General features: G+C 36.6%; 2 protein-coding genes across 3 annotated transcripts; both read right to left on the bottom strand.

Annotated features, from left to right (window-relative positions):
• Positions 1-242: 242 nt before the first annotated feature.
• LOC122032311 (ubiquitin-conjugating enzyme E2 11-like) lies at positions 243-1453 on the bottom strand. 2 transcript variants are annotated; one of them, XM_042591591.1, is made up of 3 exons: positions 1292-1453; positions 828-1055; positions 243-653 (listed from the first exon to the last, which is right to left on the bottom strand). In XM_042591591.1, exons 2-3 carry the CDS (start codon positions 1041-1043, stop codon positions 423-425), a joined length of 447 nt encoding a protein of 148 aa, XP_042447525.1. In that variant the 5' UTR covers positions 1044-1055; positions 1292-1453; the 3' UTR covers positions 243-422. The 2 variants fall into 2 exon arrangements, with proteins under 2 accessions (XP_042447525.1, XP_042447524.1); XM_042591590.1 differs by having other exon boundaries at positions 1229-1443.
• A 548-nt stretch (positions 1454-2001) lies between these two features.
• On the bottom strand, positions 2002-16030 carry LOC122031065 (uncharacterized WD repeat-containing protein C2A9.03-like). The gene is made up of 10 exons (XM_042590124.1): positions 15830-16030; positions 14782-14930; positions 14418-14585; positions 14230-14316; positions 13393-13527; positions 13131-13241; positions 3431-3522; positions 3254-3359; positions 2953-3039; positions 2002-2690 (listed from the first exon to the last, which is right to left on the bottom strand). Exons 2-10 carry the CDS (start codon positions 14920-14922, stop codon positions 2277-2279), a joined length of 1341 nt encoding a protein of 446 aa, XP_042446058.1. The 5' UTR covers positions 14923-14930; positions 15830-16030; the 3' UTR covers positions 2002-2276.
• Positions 16031-16343: the final 313 nt, after the last annotated feature.

Here is a 16343-nt window from a genome sequence, read left to right as displayed (position 1 = left end):
AATTTGGGTTCTAAAATCAGAATTTATCAGAGACAATTCTTTTGTTGCAGTGTATTTGTATATATACAAAGTCACGTAGTTTCTGTTGTCGCCTTCATCATATTTGATGTTCTTTCTTCTCCAGGAACTTAAAGAGATTACAAGGTTTGTCGACTCTTTACGGTTTCTACCATTTCGTCATCTTGTTTATATAAAATTCTATGTTTTTTTTTTTGATATATAGAGTTTTAGGGGAAAAGGAATTGTAGCTTACGTTGTAAATTATCTGAATCCAACTCTAATCACACCTAACAACGAACCAAGCAACATGAACAGATACGGAATTCGAGGAGCAGAGCTGAGGATTCAGCAAGTCTGCTTCTAAGTACATTACCAAGCAAACAAACGTGATTAATTAACTTGTTTGAAGAACCATGCAAACATCAGCCCATGGCATACTTCTGCGTCCACGACCTCGCTGCGTCTTCGTAGCGAGATCTGTGCGTTTTGTACAGGTGGGCGATCTCGGGGACGAGGGGGTCGTCAGGGTTCGGGTCCGTGAGGAGGGAGGAAATGGAGAGGAGAACCTTGGAGATGGTCAGAGCTGGACTCCATTGATCCTTGAGGATGTCAAGACAGATGCTGCCATTGGAGTTGATGTTTGGATGGTACACCTGCACAATTAGCTACCTTTAAGAAGAATCGAAATCAGACCCACAACAACCGATTTTATTTCATATGCAAGTGAAAATAGTCTCGCAGCAACATAATTGATGTATCACGAACATGTAATGATGATCCAAATAAAGCAGGTATCCACTCGGGAATGGGTCAAAAATTCTTCTTACCTTGGTCTGGAAGTTGACCTTAGGAGGCTTGAATGGGTAGTCTTGAGGAAAATGGATGGCCACGAAGAACACCCCGCCGGCGTAGGGACTTTCGGAAGGACCCATAATCGTAGCTTGCCAGTGGAAGAGATCCTCGCCGACTGGTCCAGCACTGCAGGACGCTGGAGGATCCCTTTGCAAATCCAGGAGTTCCTTTTGGATGCGTTTGCTGGCCATATGGCTCTTTTCCTGCAGTATCAAGGAAACAGGCAAGAACTTAGCTGAAAGATCAGCGAGACGATGGCAAGCCGTTATTTTGAAGCAAAAAATAGATCAAAAAGAAGGAAACAAACAAAAGAAAAGAAAAAGAAAGTCATACAAATTTAACCGTGGACAAAGCAAACCAAATGCATAAATTCGACCTGTTTCGAGTATAAAATTGAAATCTTCGTTCGAGTCCTAAATCAGTTTAGCGATCGAGCTACCGGATTAAGTGAAGTCGAGTAGGAGGAACTCCAAGTCTAGCAGGAGGATGGATGGAATGAAAATAATTTTCGGCTTGCTTTTGGGGGTTGTGGAGGTGGAGAGGGAGATGACGACCGGATTCCCAAGGTCATGATACGGCCAGCTGGCGGTGAGAAGCTGCGGTCGGATAGGGACGAATCTTCCAATAGATCGATAGGTTTGCGGCGTATCTGAGGCAGGTTTCCAGAAGCCGGCCACATCCCACATGGGGACAGCTACATGATAATGTAAGATAATTAATCTCTTGCATCACCTTCGAGTTCCACTTGTCGGTTTACTTCGAAGAAAATATCTCCCAAACTCATTATCCTCTTCTAATTTTTCTAATTTTTTTCTTTCTAAATATACATATGTAAATCATTTCCCCCAAAACATACAGACGATAAAATACTATAAATTTACTAAGTCTAGTTAAATCAAAAGCATAGCGATTACAACCATACATGAAACTGAACCAAAGCATAAAACAACAAATCTTGAGACCTCGTAGTCGACAGTCCGATACATCAAACTCCAATCAATGTAAAATCTCACCTATCTGCGTAGAAATTGTTTCCACGAATCAAACCGTGACTTGTGGTAGTCAATTGAACATGCTAGAAATAACGAGTAGCCTGGAGGTTCAGGAATAGAAACATCACCCATGAAAAATAAAATTCCACCAGAAGTGTAAGAAGAAGCGATCATGGTCTCACTAGTTCTCTGTCTAGACATCTGTACATTTCTTTATACATTCCAAAAGTCGCGGAGTTTATTGAGATTAAACAGAACAAAGGCTTTTGCAGTCCCTCTCAACACTCAATCTCAAAGAAAACAGCCAAATATCAGTCTAATATTTCCTTTTCCCTCGTGCTCTCTCTCCATCCCGGTACAAACATACAGATATGCAGTAATTTTTAGGCACTGCAGCAAGAACAGGCGGCGACTGGTTCTACGACTTGAATGTTACAACATTGCATCAAGGTAAGTGTAGTTTCGTCGCCGACTGTATTGTAGTAGGCTACCATAAGTCCTATCCCATACCCCAACAAACAGCGCTTCTGTGTCGGGACTGAATGACATGCCTGAGATTTCACCAAAGAAGTCCAGCTCCTGTCGCTTGTTGTACCCACTTCCCACGTCGTAGATATGAACAAAATCAGCAGGTTCTGCCATTGCCAAAAATTGACCATCAGATGAGAAGCGGACCGATCTGATAGCGCCAAGATTGCCTCTCAATACAGCAACAGATTTTGATAGATTCCTGATGTCCCAAATCCGGCACGTTTTGTCCTGGTTACCGGTGGCAAACGTTTGGCCATCAGGATTCCATGATGATGCAAATGAGAAATCCAGATGACCTTGCAAGGTATGGACAGTCTGCAATAACCAGAGTTGCAAAAGTTATTCAAGCTAGATTTCAAGTTTCGAAAGCCAAACCAGAAAGCCAAACCACGCAGCATTTAAACCACTATGGTGGAGTGTTGATAACAGTCACTAAACTTTAATAAATTTTCCATTTACTACTTTAAAACTTAAAGATAAATCAGAATCATAGTGTATTTATTCTCTAATTGGATCTCTTAAAGCCATTGTACTAATGTTTTACTCCTAACATTATTAGCAATTGGATACTACAAACCTTTCCCGTATGAGCATCAACCAACATGCTGTTAGGATCATCTCCCACAATGACAAGAACTTTTCCATCAGGACTACGTGATGTATGCTGCAAAAAAAAATGACACCGTCAGTTATATTAACAATCCAAATGTTAGCATGCAACGAAAACAAAATAACTAACACAAAATTCAAGCATGGAACAAAAAAAATAATTAAAAGATTGCTTTCACTTCTGGCTGAAGTAATAAGGTACGTGCATTAATATTACTAGGAATTTGGTTTAACCCATTCTGGATAATTTTACAAATCATTTGTCTTACATTCACGGGCCATGGAAAGCGAAAATGCTTGCAAAGCTGAAATTTCTCCATATCAAAGTCTCGTACTCCACAGTCATTATTTGAAGACATGAAACAAACAGCCCCACTGGATATGTCACAATACAGTCAGGAAAAAAAAATACACACAAGAAAGTTAGTGACAGTAATGCATATTACCTCGAACTTTCATAAATCTCCAAAGCATTGGTGATAGCATTGTCATCATATGTCGTTCGGCAGCAAAAGCTAATTCCTTCCCGGTCTAAAAACTGTTTCAATTTCAAAGAAAAGAATATTGGATGACATTGATTTCACCATCAATCATATGTACACTGAAGCATGGTAATAACCTGTGGGCATGCTCAACTAGAAAGAAACAAGCATACAGATACTTATTTTTCTCTAACAAACTCAGGGAAAATACAAACCTATAATAAATTCTTCCATTTATCAAGGCCAAAATTTGGACATATACATGAAGCAAGAATTCAACATAGCAGTACAACATTTGCATCAACAATAATCACAGTGCTTCAATATGCGCATTAAAGAGAACTCTCAAGCACTTCTATTTAACAAGGCCAAAATTATGCTATATATATATATAGCAACAATGCAACATCTGCATCAATAATAATCACAGTGCTTCAATATGCACATCAAAGGGAATTCTCAAGATCATCTTAGTAAAAGGATGTCAAGTTTTAACTCAAATTGGTTTCTCAATCAAGTTCTTCTAGTGGGAAAAATGATATCTAAAAATAAACACTATCAAACCAAATAATCACATCATGGGGTAATCAGTAGGTAGCTCTGGTAATCACTGATCATACATTGAACCAAAAAGATGACGTGTAGCAACCAAATTATCCATGTCAGAGGATTCAGTGAGACTGGCTGATTGATCCAATCAATGCCGACCAATAGCTCTGGCACGCATCCGTGCGGATCGGTGCGGTGGATCGATCACTGGATCGATCCAGAGTTTAACGCGTAGGCGGGCTGAATCGATCCAGCACGGATTTTAATGCGCGCCGCACCAAACCGCACGGATGCGTGCCGCAGGATAAGATTTCCATATATATATAAGTTGTATATTAATTTTATGTAACTTGACAACATACCTTTCTCAAAACTTCTGAAATAAAGAACAGATAATCTTAAGCATTTCCTAGGTGTAAAAATCAGACATTCATATCAACAAAAATAAGTATTTCATATGATTAGGAAGCAAGAATCTAAAAAGAGAGAGCTAAGTATGTTAATATTCATGATTCCAAATCTCAAAATGATTCTAAGATAAAAAAAATTATCACCTATAACAATTATATAAATTATTTATTTATTTAATTATTAATTTATATAATTATAGTTTATATATATATATTATAGTTTATATTGCATACTAAAATCAAATTTATATATTTTTTAATTTTTAACAATTAATTTTTTTAGAATTATTTATAAAAGTTTAATTTTAAAATTACTTTAAATTATATAACTATATATTATATAAATTATCTAATTTTTATTTTATTTTATATTTTAAATAAAAAACTATATATTGTAATTATATTAATTAATTAACTGTTTATTTAATTAATTATTAATTTATATAATTATAATTTATATAATAATTAATTAGAAATTATATATATAATTTAACGGTTTTAATTAAAACTTTTAATAAAACCCTACTTTTTCTTTTTTCCTCGCGTATTCCTCGATTCCGCCTTCAATCCTTCCACCTCCTCCCCTTCTTTGCGATTTTTTCTTGTCTCGCCCGCTTCACAGAGCTAATCTTTCGCCGATGCATCTAGTTAAGTCTTCATCCCCAAATTGATTTCTTCTTCCTTCTATTTGCATGCATGTCACGCACGCGATGACACACGCGAAATTATTTTGCGTTTTGTGCAGGTGTCGATCTTGTGAAAAAACCATTCGTTTCAAATGGCATGACTCCAGATTTCATTCGTTGGATTCAATTGTAAACTAAAAATCTTATAATACATCATAGACAAGCAATCCCGATTTGATGGATGAATAGGAATGATATTTTACGGGTAAAATCATGAACTAGCTAAGGGACCATATTGTATGAGCCACATTAATAATGTACCAGACAGCTTGAACTTTTCAAATATAATACATAAAGAAGTCATACTGAAAATAGAAGGGAAACTAAGGCCTTTAGAGAAAAGGCACAGACTTATGTATTCCAGCTTCCCAAAATAAACAAAAAACCAAATCGGCATCATATAAATAGAAGTCTAGCACAAGTGTGCTAAAGTTAGCTACAGAATGGATGTTTCGACTTTCATCACACCCTGATGAGTCACATATATGGTTATGTTCAATGATTTGTCATAGGGTAGCAGGTCCATCCACCAAAAATAATTGTCCCACTTGAATATAGTAGATCCTTGGACTGACTATCCTATGTAACATCCAGTGTATTCAATAGCGGCGAATAGCGCGCTATCGCGCGCTACAACCAGCGAACGCTGCAGAGCGTTCGCTGAATCGCGATTGTCCCGAATAGCCCACGCTATTCGGGACAAAAGCGTCGATAGCGCACATAGCGTGCGCTATCATGCCCTAGCGCCCCATAGCGGGCGCTAAAATTACAAATTGCTTACCAATAGCTAGGGCAAAGGTGAGTCGAATCGTGACTGTGGCAGAGGCGAAGGTAGGGCCGACTGCAGAGGCGACAGGCGGCGATCGGTGAGCAGCGAGCGGCGAGCGGTGACCTGTGAGTGGTGGCGAGGGACAACGATTGGAGATTTGGAGGTAAGCTTTTCTCCTTCCTTTCGTTTAGGTTTTCCTTCTCGTTTTTTTTTCTCGAAGGAGCAAAAACGATTTCGCGATTTCCAGAAGTCGGGCATCTGGATCGATCCAGCGATCGATCCAGGGTCGAACAGAAAGGATCAAGATCGATCCAGCGACCGATCCAGATCCTTTCTGTTCGAACAGAAAGGATCAAAGGATCTGGATCGGTCGCTGGATCGATCCAGACCCTGGATCGACCGCTGGATCGATCCAGATCCTTTCTGTTCGACCCTGAATCGATCGCTGGATCGATCCAATTCCTTGGATCGATGCAATGATCGATCCAAATGCCCTGGATTGATATTTTTTTTTTTTGCTGATTTGTTTCTAATTAATTAATTATTTATTCTGATTTTTTTTCTTTTGTTTTTCTAGGATTTTGATTGTCTAGTTAGAATTTGCAATGTCTACGAATTTATCAAAAAAAGATAAAAAAGATATTGGTTGGAAATATTGTTATCAAAATGAAGGGGAAAAAACTGTTCGGTGCAAATTTTGTCATCATATATCGAATGGAGGGATTACTCGCTTGAAGGAACATTTAGCTCAAACTCATAAAGGGGTTGCACCTTGTGTTAGTGTTCCGGATGATATTAAGAAAGAAATTAGAGAATCACTTGACAAAATTAGAGCATCTAAAAGTAAACAAACTGAATTGTTATGAGAGATCGGTGAAGGTCCCCAAAGTATGAGTACGCAATCATCAAAAGTTGGAAGTGTAGGGGGAAATTCAATTGGATGTTCTGGTAGTGGTGAATCAAAAGGTAAAGGTACTCTTCATGGGTTTGTTAGTTCCGAACCTCGACAAACAACCCTAAATTCGACATACAAAAAAGATTTGTTGGTTGATGTGAAGCGTAGAATTGGTCGTTTTATTTACTCTGCCGCACTTCCGTTTAATGTTGTGAATGATCCTTATTGGCTGCCTATGGTTGAGGGCATTGCGGAATATGGAAGAGGGTTCAAGCCTCCTTCAATGCATGAGTTAAGAACTTGGATACTTAAAGCTGAGGTTGATGGCATCAACCTAATATATGAGGAGCATAAAAAGGCATGGAAAAAATATGGATGCACTATTATGTCCGATGGTTGGACGGATGGAAAGAATAGAAGTTTGATCAATTTTTTAGTAAATAGTCCCGCCGGCACTTTCTTTTTGAAATCTATTGATGCATCAGATTCTATTAAAAATGGGGAATTGATCTTTAAATATCTTAATGATGTTGTTGATGAGGTGGGAGAGGAAAATGTAATTCAAATTGTCACGGATAATGCTTCGAATTGCATTAAGGCGGGGGAAAAAATTATGGAGACTAGACATAGAATTTGGTGGACACCTTGTGCGGCGCATTGCATTGATCTAATGTTGGAGGATATTGCAAAGTTGAAGATTTTTTCTGACACAATTGAGCATGCTAAGATGGTTGTGAAGTTCCTTTATGGTCATGGGACTATACTTTCTTTGATGAGAAAGTATACAAACGGTAAAGAAATTCTCCGTCCCGCTGTTACTCGCTTTGCTACTTCATTTCTCACTCTTCAGAGTATGTATAAGGTTAAAAGGCCACTTGAACAAATGTTTGCTTCCGAAGATTGGGTTAGTTCACCACTATCTCAAACAACTCAGGGGAAGGTCGTGAAGAGAATTGTTATTAATGATCCCAACTTTTGGCCACATGTTGCATTTTGTGTTAAGAGTGTTGTTCCTCTTGTAAGTGTGTTAAGGGAAGTTGATTCGGAGGAGAGATCGGCCATGGGATATATTTATGAACTTATGGATAAGGCAAAAGAGACAATAAAATTTAATTGTGGGGGGGTTGACAGAAAATACAAACCTATTTGGAAAAAAATTGATTCACGATGGACTCCACAACTTCATCATCCTCTACACGCGGCCGGGTACTATTTGAATCCGCAATTGCGTTATGAAGAAAGATTTTCTTATTGTGATGAAGTTAGAGATGGATTGTATACTTGCATGGATAGGATGTTGTCTTCTGATGATCGTCTTAAAGCAGACATCCAATTGGACTTATATAATAAAGCTGAAGGAGAATTTGGAACTCCAATAGCAAAACGAACAAGAATGTTGCGAACTCCGGGTAAAATTTTCTTCTTGTAACCGTTCTTGTAAAATTATACTAGCATTCATATTTTAAAATTATATACATTCTTGTAATTTTTTTAATGTTATTACTTATTAGTCTCGTGGTGGGAACGTTTTGGAAGTAAGACACCCGAGCTTACTACATTTGCAATTCGAGTGCTTGGTCTCACTTGTAGTGCTTCGGGATGTGAAAGAAATTGGAGCACTTTTGAATCGGTGAGTATTCTAAGTTTCTAACTCTACTTGAATTTTAATTGTTTTATAATTTTCATATCATTGTTTATTTTTATATATATATGTTTTCTTTTTTGTAATATTAGATTCATACAAAAAAGAGAAATAGGCTTGAACATGCAAAGTTGAATGCGTTGGTGTTTGTGAAATATAACTTCAAGTTTAGGGAGAGAAGTATTAGGAGGAGAGACAAGATTGATCCCATTGTAGTTGATGAAATTAATTCAGATGATGAATGGATAACTGAGAAAGAAGGTCCAATTCTCCCCGTAACTACTAAATGGCTTGAAGATGATGAATTATTTGAAAGTGATCCTATTGTGAGTGTGCCATCTGCTACCTTTGAAAGTCTTTTCGACTCAGATAAGCGAGTCGAAGATGTTGAGGATATAGTTGAAGTTCCTCCTACGAATTCAAAAAAAAGAGTTGCTGAAAATTCAAGTAAGCACTAAGCATATGCAGATTATTTATTTATATCTACTTCACCTATAATTGATTCTTAAATGTTGTATCTCTTATATAATAGGTGGAAGGAAAGACAAACAAGCAAGGTTGAGTCTTGTTGATGTGGAAGATAATCATCTTGATGCTGAAAATTATGGAGTAATTCCAACTTTTGATAGTGGAAATTTTCCAACCATAGACACTATTGATGATGATAGTGATATAGAGTTGGATGATACTGATTATTTTTAAGTTATGTTGTTTTAATTATAAGACTTTTTAAATTGTTGGTATGGGATATTTTGACATGTAATGAATTATTATGATTAATTTTAGGTTATGTTATTTTTATTTTACTTATATAAGTATATTTTATTTTTTTACGCTACGCAATGACAAGACAAAAACGCTATGAACCAACGCTACGCGATTTAAAACAGTGGTAACATCTCATCATGATATGCGGCTAAGTGAGCATCCTAGCTCCCCTCCCAACCACACACCTTCTCAAGTTGACAAAGCCTGCAGTCTCTAGCCCATAATCCAACCCACTCAGCCTCATAAACTCTGTGGGAAAAAGGGCCCAGCATAATACCACATATCATAGGGAAATCCATCAACCAACCAAATTAAGTATCCACTATCCCCTGATTCTATCAATCCATAAATCACCACCTCTCTTACCAATGTTGAACAAAAGGGAATGAAAATCATTAAGCATACAAAATAAACTTTAAAAAATTAGCACCAAATTTGTAAGTACTAACATGAAGAATGTATGAATAATCTTTGTTTCTTTATTATATAAGGTTAAGAAGAAAATAATTTACTAATTTGAATGGAATAAAACAAATATGTTATTTGCTGTTTCATTTAATTTGTGGATCTAGCTTATAACACACACCAATAATAATACACTAAAAGACTTCAGGTAGGAACAAGCTTTCTCCAGTTAAATGAAGAAGAAGGCCTTTGTTCACCCCAAAGAAAAGGGCGAACAGATGCGCTCAAGTGCACAACTTTTGTCAGGTCAAATGCCCATCATTTGCTCCAAAAGAAGATACGAAGCAGATGGAAAGCAAGGAAAAGTAGTGAATGCCATCCTTAGTTCGTGTCAGTCATTTCAATACTCTGTAACTGGTAGGTGGCGGTGGTGATAACAAGATTGTTTGGGAGCAGAGTACTGATTGGTTTAAAAAAGGCTGTTAATAGAATTCAAATAGGTTATCTAAGAGATTAAAATGTTAAATAGATTGATAGGCAGTGGCCATGCCAAGTCACTGCTTGCAATGTAACTATTAGAACAAGAAAGACTAGCCATGAAACAAGAGAATCCCAATGTCAAATTCACAGTTGCAATTTTGCCATTGGTGGCAAATGAAAGTGCTAACACTCCATAATTGGCAGGTGATTGTTGATTGGTTAAAATATGAGCATTATTAGAGTTCAGATAAGATTGCATATCCTAGCTAGCACAAGGTTTTCTACCAAGCCTCAACAAATCAAATTCCACAAACAACAAATACTAACAAAAGTGGGTCAAACCGGCCAACCTAACGACATCTTAGCAATTCTTATCAATTCTCGAATGACAAACAATTAGCTAATCTAGTCAAGCTAGCAGTGTTCCAGGAACGATGATCTGACTAACAATTAGGCCAACAACTACAGTGAAAATATACAAAAGCACAGTATAGTTTCAGTTTGCTTGGTCTCTACATACTGGTTAGCTGATAAACAAAACAGTAATATGCATAGTTGGAAGGAAGTAGCAATTTAAATGATTTAGGTCAGATGGAGAATAGCCAAGGAAGGGGAGTGGATGCAAGTAGGGCTGCAAACGAATCGAGTCGGCTCGCGAGCTTTTCGAGCCGGCTCGAAAAATATTCGATTCGTATTCGAATTTATCAAATTCGAGCCGAACTCGAACATGTTCGAACTTTTTTTCGAGCCGAACTCGAGTCCAAATTATATTATTTGAGCCGTTCGCGAGCCTTAATATTTATTAATATAAATTAAATATATATTAAATAAATAAATTTCGAGCCTTTCGTACCTATTTTCGAGCAATAATTTGAATAGTTCGCGAACATGTTCGAATATTTCGAGCCGAACTCGAACTCGAGCCCTAATTCGAACCAAACTCGAACCAGACATTTTAAATTTTTCGAACTTAGAATCGAGCTCGAACTCGAATATACCTATTTCGAGCCGAATTTGAACCTTACATTTTTCTATATATTTGGCTCGATTCGATTCGTTTGCACCACTAGATGCAAGTGTGTGTGATGCACCAAGAAAGTTCAAATCATTAAAAAAACAAGTGTGTTGCATGAATGCAGAGTCTATAAATGATTAGCTGACCTCTCTATGAATTCTCAAATTTGGTACAAATAAAATCAACACTGAAGATCAAACAATTAAATGAGGACCACTCAAAGGACACAAAAGGCATAGTAGTAATAACTGTTACATAAAATCTAGCCTAATTTAGCAATGGAGTTTGAGAGCTGCTTACAAGCAAAATAGATTTGCGAGACTGTCCAAAATGGAACCAAATAGAGATCAATCAGTTAGGAATTTTATTTATAAGGGCATGTTTCCTTCATGGAATCTCGAACTCCCAGAAAAGCTATGATAGTTATGCAATTACAGTGCTCAGTTTTGTACAACCATTTTTTTGAGATTCTCAGACCTCTTACATGCCCATGAGAATCACATTCACCCAAAAAAGCGATGCCCACTATCTTATATTCCCTCTAATTGGAAACGTTAAACTAGTTCGTAGGATAAAATTACCCTCTGCTTTTATATAAAGTTGATGCTTAATGAAATATAATATATATTAATAAATATTCAACTCATGTTAATATTATAAATAGTCAAATGATATTTTTAAGATGAGTAATATTGGAAACTAAAGGATACTATTATCACATTCCTTTCAATGGATTTGTTCAAACTCACATTCTTGTCAATTTACAATGTGAACAATTGTCAGGCAATGCTTATTCTCATGGTGATCTCTGATTCCATGAACCAAAAAATCTCTAAAACAACATTCTTCAATTATTCCTGAAGGGGCAGTTCTTGTGCACAAAATTTCTTGGAAGCATGTTAAAACACAAATTTCAATACAGGCTTTTCCATCAAATCATGAACATTGCCATGAAATAAAGATTAACTATAGAACAAACATTTTAGCACTCATGGAGATATCTACAAGAAACAAGTTCTCTGTATTTATTTAGTCAGCAATATTTATGGTAAAAAAATTGTTTAGACAAACAGGACTGATCAACTAGTCAAAGTATAACACAACACATAGGTAGCTCAATCATTAACCCACCTCCAAGCTACAAGTATAGATTCTTTCAGTGTAGCACGGACACTCCAAAAAATATTTTTTTGGAGGTGTCGGACATGGACACGACACGGACACGACATGCAAATACGCGTGTCGGACACCGCAAAAACCGTGTCATTGACTTTTTACAAGTTTGACCAGACAGACACGGCTAGGACACGGATGAGACACGTTTCCGGACACGTTTGGACACAATTGCAAAAAAAATAAAAATTTTGAGGGTAAAATTGAAAAATAATAAAATTACGAGGACTACTTATTCAAATGGAAAAAAGCCCTAACTTACTCTCCCCACTCCCGATTCTTTTTTTCCATCGCGACAAAACTATTTCACGCAACCATCTCCTGCGCTTTCGCCGCCAACCCTCTCCACTGTTGGCCAGCGTCTTCATCATCTGCCGCTGCTCGCAGAAGTCTGCCACAGCGCCACTGCTCGCAGAACCCAGCAACAGCTCGCCGCTGCTCGCAGAAGCCCGGCGTCGCCTGCTCAACAGCAACCCTCGCAGAAGCCAGCAGCAGCCCGGCGCTGCTCGCAGAAGCCTACCACTGCTCGCAACAGCCCGCCGTCGCTCGCAACGGATATTATGGTTGATTTAATATGAACATAGTTTTCTATTCTAGGATTTTTAATTTTTAATACGATATATATATATATATATATATATATATATATATATATATATATAATATTTTTTTATTTTTTAATAATCGTCATATCCTAGCCGTATCGTGTCTTATATTTTTAAAATTTTTCGTATCGCCGTATCCGTGTCGTATCCAATACGATACCCGTATCCGTATCCGTGCAACATAGGATTCTTTCAAACGTAGCAGACAAAACAATAACAATAAAAACCATGTAAAAAACATAAGCAACCCAAGATTAGGAAGATTACCTTACAGATAAGTTCACCTTGGAATCCTCCTGCTACAAGCAAGTTATCTTTCACAGCTAATGTACTAACTTGTGTCTGCGAAAATCCTTCCAACAAGCTACCAGGGTGTTTCTGTAGACAGATACTATTTTTGTAAACCTAACTTGAAATGCATTCCAGATGTCAAAAATCATAACCTCAATTCTCAAAAACACCTTAAGTGGGAAGAACACAGTTAAAATATACCAGCAACAATAAAGTAAAACTGATTCTATTAGCACACCTCACATGGAGCTATATGCCCTGAAACATTGATAACTTCATATTTTTCTCCATTTAAAGCGGACCAATGAAGCACAGAATAATGTGACATTAAGTAGACATCGTGCTTTGATGTAGCCCAAACCAAATTTCTCAGCTGCAAATTCAAAATGGAATAGGGGTCATCAATAGGAGTACTTGAGCTCATATAATGCTTTAAGCAACCTAGAAAACAGAGTTGAGAAGAAATAATTTACAGGCTTGATACAGATGCTCCTCAACATAACTGAGTAGTGAAAAATTAAGGTCATATTCACTTGCCAGCAGCAATTGACTTGTTCACAAGAAATGCAAATCCAAAGAAACCTATGAATTCTTCTACTATATGGATGGTTGATCAAAAGAGTAAGGACCGATACAAAGTACAAACAACAGGAAGTTGACATGGGTGTGCAGTAGTGTAACACATGTGAAACCATCGAACAGTCATCATTCTTGTATTATGAGAAACTGATAGCTATATGAAAATTTACATATGTGATGAGAGAAAGTCTGTCCTTAAGCACTATCCTACTGGAAAATAAATAGCTTGGATTATGGATACAATAGAAATGTTCAATAAATTCCAACAGATTGCTAGGTAATGGGTTCCTTTCTACATCACTGATGAAGAAAACGTGTTCCATAATTTAAATTCAACCCACAAAAAATGTGAGCAGGCCATAAATTTGATTAATTTAATTGAAATGCAAACCCCTCCATGCCAATCTGATTAAGCAACTCATTTTGGCAAGATCATGAGATTGCAGAGAAGTGGAATTATTAGTTTCAAGCCAAAGGATGGAACAAATTAACTCACTTGGAAATGAAGAATAGTGGATTTGACAGATCTTGTATTTCGCTGGAACTCATAATACATGCCACCTTTCTCGGTTGGTTTGCATTCCTACATGATTAATGGGAAAAAAAGGAGCTGGATGGTCAACAAAGATGTGTTTGCTAGTAAATGCAACTGAGCTACTCATTCATCGAAGTTCATGTTCATGCCTTTTCAGATTCTTCTCCGGAATTTGGAACATTTTCATAGTTTTTGTACTGCTCCAGCCTGGTTTGTCTATACCTCTCACGTGTAATGCTTAGTGTACTCCATGGTATTCCTTGAATATCTTTTCCTTTCCTTGCTTGAGCAGAGGAAATATCATTTGCCCTTCCATTCTGAAAATTACAAAGACACTAAGTTGTAAAAGACATAGAAAAAGAAAAACATTGAAGAACAAATAGGAAAGCAATACAATAATGATGATGAGAAGTTTGTATTTTATTAAAGATAAACAAAAATGAGTGATAATATTACAAATGCCATCCTGTTAAATGGAGAAACTAAAAAGGAAAGAAGTAGAAATAAGCATACCAAAGGGTCATATTCTTCATCATCAGAGTCTGAATAGCCCATCGCTCTACCTTGAAATTCTTCATACATGTCATCTTCTACATCGCCCATCTCATAATCTTCTGCCATTTCATCCATATCATCAAAGTGGTATCGTGGCATATATTCTCCTGCCAAAGATAAATAGATATTAATGTATTTTCAAGGATAAGAATAACCACATAAACATGACAGAAAATTTTCAGACAAAATCAATGAAAAAATAAATACAAACATTCAAAGAAATAACACCATCCAAAAGAGAAACAAGAGAATATGATTTTACAAAATATCAAAATAAAAAGGGCCATGTTCATTCATTGATGCACCATCCTAAAGATTCAGAAATCACAATTATAAACTATGAAGCAAGCATCCAAAAAGGAAAAAAATTGCAAGAGTCCACAATCACACATATATATTTACTCATAACAAAAATATTTCCTTCAATATCTTTGCACCATTGTACTCAAAACTCAAAAGCAACCCGTTATTCACAGAAATCATCACGAAGAATGGGGGGAAAAAATCATTTTTCAAAATGTCTGCACATCCTATGGAGAACGCCAACTGAATATGAGAAAAAGATAGAATATTTTAATCTAAGCTTACACAACATCAACACTAAGAGATATTAGTATGATCAACTTAAATTGTCTAACTATAAAATGGGTCGCTTTTGCACATAAGTTTACAACAAATCAAAATGTAACTAGCAAGGACATGAACCAGTCGGAACCATAAAACCAAATAGACCACGTCCTTCACTAAATTATCCCAGACAACACAGGAAATCTAAAAGGAAGATAGATTTTATAAAGAACCCCTAAAACCTTAAACGAGATCTGTCAAGTATAGCAGCAACATGAATCAACACCTGAACCTCCGCACTTAAGTGACGACATGACGACAACAAACAACCAGTAAAGGCTGATGGCCTTTAAATCGATTGCAGATAACGAAGATCTTATCAGGTCAGGGACCGAATCACAAAAAAAAAAATGATGGGTTTTTCATAATTAGTATGCACCTGCAATAGATTTCCAGGATCTTTCAGATCTGTCGAGCGATGATTAGCATCCACACGGGGTCAGAATCCGAAGAATCGGACGCCTTCCAAGCATAAACCGAAGAAATTCGCAAAAATAAAAAGGATAGGATTAGGGTTAGGGCAAATTTCCCCCTTTTTTTTAATGCATTTCCTATCGATGAAGCAGCAGCGAAAACGACAGGATGTGAATAATAAGAGGATGATCGGAATTAATACCGACTCGCCGTGGGCATTGAATTTACAAAAATGCCATTCGATAATTAGTTTCATTAGGCATTATATTTTTAATTTTTAAATAAATTTGAGTCAAATGGGTCTTTTTAACTGCTGATTTTTTTTTTAAGTTTTACATTTAGAAATTAAAAATGAAAACAAAATAAAATATTTGAAAAATATGTGAGTATAGTCAGAGTTAATAAGAAATGTATTTTATTTTACCAATTATTAAATTATATTTTTTTAAAAAAAATAAAAAATGATAATTCCCCAGAAT

Source organism: Zingiber officinale, chromosome 11A (assembly GCF_018446385.1).
Source record: "Zingiber officinale cultivar Zhangliang chromosome 11A, Zo_v1.1, whole genome shotgun sequence".
NCBI lineage: Eukaryota > Viridiplantae > Streptophyta > Magnoliopsida > Zingiberales > Zingiberaceae > Zingiber > Zingiber officinale.
This window is presented reverse-complemented; position numbering and strand designations above follow the sequence as displayed.

What these genes read in the sequence shown, in the direction of transcription:
- LOC122032311 (XM_042591591.1), bottom strand. Translation starts at nt 1,043, where the DNA reads ATGGCCAGCAAACGCATCCAAAAGGAACTCCTGGATTTGCAAAGGGAT. An exon ending in AGGTCAACTTCCAGACCAAG is followed by an intron (nt 654 to 827) that starts GTAAGAAGAATT and finishes CTAATTGTGCAG; the next exon opens with GTGTACCATCCAAACATCAA.
- LOC122031065 (XM_042590124.1), bottom strand. Translation starts at nt 14,922, where the DNA reads ATGCCACGATACCACTTTGATGATATGGATGAAATGGCAGAAGATTAT. An exon ending in CCGGAGAAGAATCTGAAAAG is followed by an intron (nt 14,317 to 14,417) that starts GCATGAACATGA and finishes TTAATCATGTAG; the next exon opens with GAATGCAAACCAACCGAGAA. An exon ending in GCTTTCCATGGCCCGTGAAT is followed by an intron (nt 3,040 to 3,253) that starts GTAAGACAAATG and finishes TTTTTTTTGCAG; the next exon opens with CATACATCACGTAGTCCTGA.